Consider the following 5,625-nt stretch of genomic DNA (forward strand, 5'->3'; position numbering starts at 1 on the left):
CGCTGGGCCTCGGGGCTTCCGGCCCACTGCCTGCCGCCGCCTTTCTCCTGCAGCCAGAGACCCGCAACGCCTTCCGGAGCGTCGTGGTGTGGCTCCTGAAGCGAGAGAACGCCTTTCACTTCGCGCCGACCACCTTCAACCTGGCGCTCTGCATCTTTGGCCGCCTCCTGGTGTCGGCGAAGGTGGGCGGAGTGCAGTTGACGCGGGCAGGCCGGGCGCCACCCGGGGCGGGGCGGACTAGACTGGAAGGGCTTCGGCCTTTAAACGGGGGACTATTTTCTTAACCCCCCGCGGGCGGGTCCTCTCCCGTGTGCTGCCGGACTCCGCCCAATGTGTTCACGCTGCAGGTAGCGGAGGGTCATCTCCATTGCGCCTTGATCACGAGTCTGAGGCTTGCGGCGAAACTGAACGAAGAGGAGGAGGTATGTCCCCTGCTGTCCACGCGGGGGTGCAGCCTTGGGCCGCACGGGCTTCCTGACTGGTTTGCAAATCCGCCGCCTCCTGCTCCGTGAGGCCCTGAGAGCCCACACATGGAGCAGCAGAACCAGAGGCGGATGTGGCAGATACATTTGACCTCACTGGCTCATGCTGGCCAGGTAGATGCCACCTGCACCAAACAGGTGCCTGCTGTTGAGCTATGGAAAAGATCTTCTTAAACCGTGTGGTTTGGCGTTCATCCCTATAAACTATGCTCGAGTCTTAAAGACAGCAGTGCCTCTGTACCCGGTCCTTGGGGACTAAAGGGCCTTTTTCTAGGAGGCGCAGGGAGCTGTGTGCGTGGCCACCCGAGTGTCACTGTTCTGGAGGAGACTGTCACACCATATCCTTCCCACACCTCCTTCCCACCGCCCTCTGACGTCTTTCACTTTGTTGATGGGGAAACCACTGCCATTTTCAGAGTCTTCTTTGGGTTGACGTTTGGGTCTGAGGAACAGGAGGAGAAAAAGTTTGTGTGTCCAGTTGCAAACATTCAATAAAAAATGTTAACTCTTTTTTACTAAATACAATTTGTACTTCTCAAGTTGGGTCTTGTCCAACAAAAAAATCAAATGATCCTTAAAAGAGGTATCTGGAAGTTATAGTAGTACTTTGCTCTTCTACAAAAAGTGAGAATGAGTCTTGAGTGCATGCACGTGGTACTTGAATGTTTTTTTGGTTTGGGGGGTTTTTTTGGAGGGGTACCGGGGATCGAACTCAGGTTCTTGCACTTGTAAAGCAGATGGCAGAACCACTGAGCTAAATCACCAGCCAGGTACTTGAATGTTTACTCACAGACAACCCTCAGTCCCTTTGGACTAATAAGTCCCCCTGGAGAAAAGTCGTTTTCCTAGCCCCAAGCCACTCTCCATTAAGATTGAAGAGAAGGCATCTGTAGTTGTAGTGCTATAAAAACCATGGGAAGCTTTGTTCATGTGCCTCTCTCAGAAAGCTCAAAGGCTTCAATTTCCTCTCTGTGAGTAGCCATGACAGGGTTTGGGAATAGGAATAGCAGAACCCATGGCTCCTGGAAAACCTCGGGTAAGTTGTGGCTGACCAGAGATGGTACAGCTGCACCCTCCGGAACACCGCTGAATGTGAGCTGGGGGTGCAGTGAGGGATCAAGACCTGTCTGGAGAGGGTGGCCATGTGGGGGGTGGGGGTGGGGGGACTGACAGATAAGTTCTGGCTGGTGCTTCCTCTCCAACACTGCCTGTACCAGCCACTGGATGACGGCTCTGCTCAGGTCATGGTACCCAGTCCCTACAGATAAGAGAACAAAAGCTACTATGACATGATGTAGGGCTTTGGCCTCTTTATTTTCTTTTTACAGTCAATTCCACATGTAAACGACTTCATAAATCACTATGGCCCCAGCTATAGCCGGAAGGAGCTGCTGAGGATGGAGCTGGTTATTCTGGACAAACTGCACTGGGACCTTCACACTGGGACACCTCTGGACTTCTTGAATATAGTAAGCGCGAGGCATTTGCAGAGTCTTCTGAGACTCGTGTGTGCCTTTGGAACAGCTGTTCACGACACAGGATGGCAGAGCACAGGCAAGTACATGTCCTTGCGCATGCACCACGGTGAGGTGACCCACGAGGCTCACCACATACGGAAGAGTGAAAAATGTGTGTTAAATCCAACACCATTCCACCAGCCTCGTTTCCAAAGGACATTAAATTAACTTGACAGAGATACTTAGATGGCACTATTATGGTGAGTTTCTTTTTCAATACATACTGCAAAAATATTTAACTTTCCATTCTATGAATTTTATACATAAATATCTATCTGCTTTTGCTACACTTTACACACATTCACTTAGCTGTCTTTATTCACCTACACACAATCCTTATTGAAGCTTTAGACCATATTGATCTGGCACTTAAAAATATATCACACATTAGTTTGTTTTAGTTAGGGGAATGATACCATCCTTAAAGGATGTGATTCTGTTAGTAAGGCAAAATTATGCAATGGAAATGTCATAGGGTTTTGGTCTGTTAAGAAGCGTGAAGATTAAATCACTAAGAACTGTTTCATTGTGAAAACTGGCCTGTTTCAAGCTGATACAAGTAACTTTTCTGCTACCTTGAATAGTATGTTTCTATTTTTCAGAAGGAAACACTTGTCTTAGGTACTTTAGGCTCCTCCTGACCATATCACAAAATAAAGTGTTTTTCCCTCCAGGGCTGAAGCTCAGGTTGGCTCCCCCAGACTGGGAATTGAGCTTCGAGCCCCTTTTGGGACCTTGGACAGAAAAGGAAAAGGATTGGGTCCCACTGAATGCTCCCTGATGAAAACTGAAATTGTTTGCATTTTTGGTCATTGGTAATATGAAAAGTACGGGGTTTTCTGTTCTAACATTAAAAACCATGGTCTCTAGTTCCACGCCCTAGTGATCCTGAGCCAGCCCCGCGTGATGGATCTGCTGCCTCAGACGAAGCCTTCCCGCCACGTCGCGTCCCTGACCAGGCAACTGCAGCACTGTATGGCGGGCCACCAGCTGCTGCAGTTCAAGGGCTCCACACTGGCTTTGGTCATCATCACCTTAGAGTTCGAGAGGCTCAAACCCGGCTGCTGTGATCCTATATCTGATCTGCTAAAGAAAGCACAGGTAGACATCAACTTTGCCCCAGGCCTGCTTCTAACTGTGCCCATTCAGCCAACACTCTAACCCTGCCAGGACCCTTTCTGGCCCATGTGGGCCCCAGAGGATGCTCTGGCCGTGACAGCTCTGCCAAGAGTCCACCTAAGGGCTGGGCGACACACACACACACACACACACACACACACACACACACACGGCCAGTCTATGGACATGAGTGTGGGACATGTGTTCCCCCTCTGGACCAATGGGGGTGGGTTGGTCAGTGTCAGAAACCCCACTTCAGTGACAGCCCTTCTAGCAGGAAGGCTAGGGTGGGGCTCGGGAGCAACCTTCACCTTAATGTGGAGGACTCTGCATTCTGGTCCTGTCTTAGGCTATTTGCACATAGATGGTGGGAGGCAGTCAGAAGCACTGGGGACAGACAGGTCAGGACGGAATGCGTATAATGAGTTCACTGGGGTTGCAGTTGGCTGTACCCGAGACGGTACGTAATGCTCTGAGTGCTTCATGTGAACGTGGTGGCATTTGGCTGCTTCCTCCTCAGAAACTAGGATGGTTCTGCTCTAAGGCTGGCCTGTTTTAACACAGGTCAATATTGAGCAGTACGAACTGTGTAAGGAGCTTGTACAGCAGCACCTGAGAAGTTTGCCGCCATCCTCCCGTGCAGACAACTGACCTCCCTGCCACCCAGCCTCTCTGCCATTACCCCAGTGCCTCAGAGCAGAGTGGAACCCTCCTTGTTTGGACACCGGTGAATCCTTTGGCTTTACTAATCCTGTAAAGAGAAGGGTAGCAGGCCCTAGAAGAGCAATGGAGGCAGCTCCTCAGTCCTCAGAACAGCAGGGGGAGGGGTCAGTAGAGGTAAGGAAGGCCTGACAGACATGACCCTGCCTTCTCGCGCATGGAGAAGCAGGGAGAACAGAGGCAGCTCACACTGTGCTTGCTTTTGCTTCACCCAGGGTTGGTACTGGCCCCTTGAGGAGCTGAAGGGCAGAGGCTGGTCCTCACTGACCTCTAGTTGTACCTGCCAGAGCTGGCTGGGTCCTTCAGCCTCCCAGATCTATCCCAGACATAGGCCTCTGCATTTGTATTTTGAGACAAGGTCTTGCTAAGTTGCCCAGGCAGGGTGGGTGCCAGCTTGTGATCTTCCTGCTCCAGCCTGTTACTCTTAAGCGAAGGCTGACTCTTGGACTAACTAGAGGGATGCCAAACTAATGCATGGGTATCACTGAGCACACGTGTGAAGGACGGGCTTGGTTCCGAAAGCACTTTGTTGAGCTGGGAGCAGGTTCAGAGGTCCTGGCTGCCCCCACTACTGTGCTGAGGAGGAGGTTACTTGCATGGCTGAGGGGAAGGCCAGCTGCCTCTCTGAAGCCACGATACGACTGAACTCTGTGTACTGGAGCCCAGCTGGTAAAGATGCCAGCTGGAGCTGTGTAAATACCATTGGGGACTTAAACCACCTCTAGTGTGTGGCTGTCATTTACGAAGTCTCCCATTGTGTGTGGGGGTGTGGGTTTTTTGTTTTTTGTTTTTTTGGTGAATGTGCTATGCTGTGGAGGTTGGCGTTGCAGCTGAGTGGTCAGGGACCAGCTCTACCATAATCGTGTCTATTTCAGAATCTGTGTAATTTCTACCTTCTCTTGACACAAATCTTACTTTTAGGAATTTACATACAAATAAACTTTGTCAGTAATGCTGTCTGGATCTTATTTTGCAACATGGCTACTGTGCATTGAGACTTGCTGGAGCCAGACATACGGTCCTATCAGTAACCCACATCTAGGCAGATCCTGGAAGACCAGTGAGACAAAGCATAGGGAGCTGACTGCCTGGTGGGCAGGCTGGTGTGCAGACATCCCCTGAAGGTGTAGCTTTACCTAAGGAAGGCAGATGGCAGGGAGGCAAGTGTCTTGAGATACCCCAGGCTGCTCGAGGCCACAGCTGTCCTGCGCCTCCTTCCTCCCGGCGAGGGACACTGTAGCAGGTGGGAAAGGAGCTCACCCTGAAGGCTCACCCCAGCTTGGACTGGGGAGCTGCTGAGCCTTCAGGGCTTCTCAACCCAGTGGCTCCAGACAAACTCAGTACTCAGAGCTGTTCCCACTCAGCTGTGGGGAGAGAAGCGGGCCTGTGTGCCCCACACTGAGATAAGGGACAGCCTTTCTTGCCGTGCCTTTCTGCAAATGCTGCACCTTTCATTCGGGGCATCCGGCAACCCATTCTCCTTCTGCCCTCACCTCCAGAGGATAGGGATTGATGTCTGAGTCCAAAGAAGACGCAAATGGGCAGGCTGAGTCAGAGAACACCACGGGCTTTCCTTAAACTTGTCCATCCCCAGATGGGCGAGTCGAGTTGTGTGATGCTGCTCCTACAAGAGGGAGGCCCTGCTCCTTCCTCAAAGCTTAACACAAACTTTGCCTCCCATAGGTAGAGGTGAGCTACACCTCACCGAGGCTGTCTGAGTACCAGTCATCCTGCTCCGCTCTCAGCTCCCCAACCTCATGTTTTCCTTTTTTTTTTTTTTTTTTTTT

At 51.2% G+C, this 5,625-nt stretch overlaps 1 protein-coding gene across 3 annotated transcripts in view; it reads right to left on the reverse strand.

Annotated features, from left to right (window-relative positions):
• Window positions 1–1,970: 1,970 nt before the first annotated feature.
• The window catches only part of Septin8 (septin 8), a 14,186-nt gene continuing 10,531 nt past the window's right edge, over window positions 1,971–5,625 (reverse strand). For 2 of the 3 annotated variants that reach the window (XM_019209886.2, XM_019209885.2), the window contains exon 9: window positions 1,971–3,085. In XM_019209886.2, the coding sequence (XP_019065431.1) occupies window positions 2,920–3,085 (166 nt within the window). In that variant the 3' untranslated portion in view covers window positions 1,971–2,919. The remainder of the gene's footprint in view (window positions 3,086–5,625) is intronic. The other variant, XM_019209884.2, reaches the window with a different exon arrangement.

The sequence above is a fragment of the Fukomys damarensis genome, unplaced genomic scaffold (assembly GCF_012274545.1).
Source record: "Fukomys damarensis isolate Sample0158 unplaced genomic scaffold, DMR_v1.0_HiC HiC_scaffold_9, whole genome shotgun sequence".
NCBI classification, from domain to species: Eukaryota; Metazoa; Chordata; class Mammalia; order Rodentia; family Bathyergidae; genus Fukomys; species Fukomys damarensis.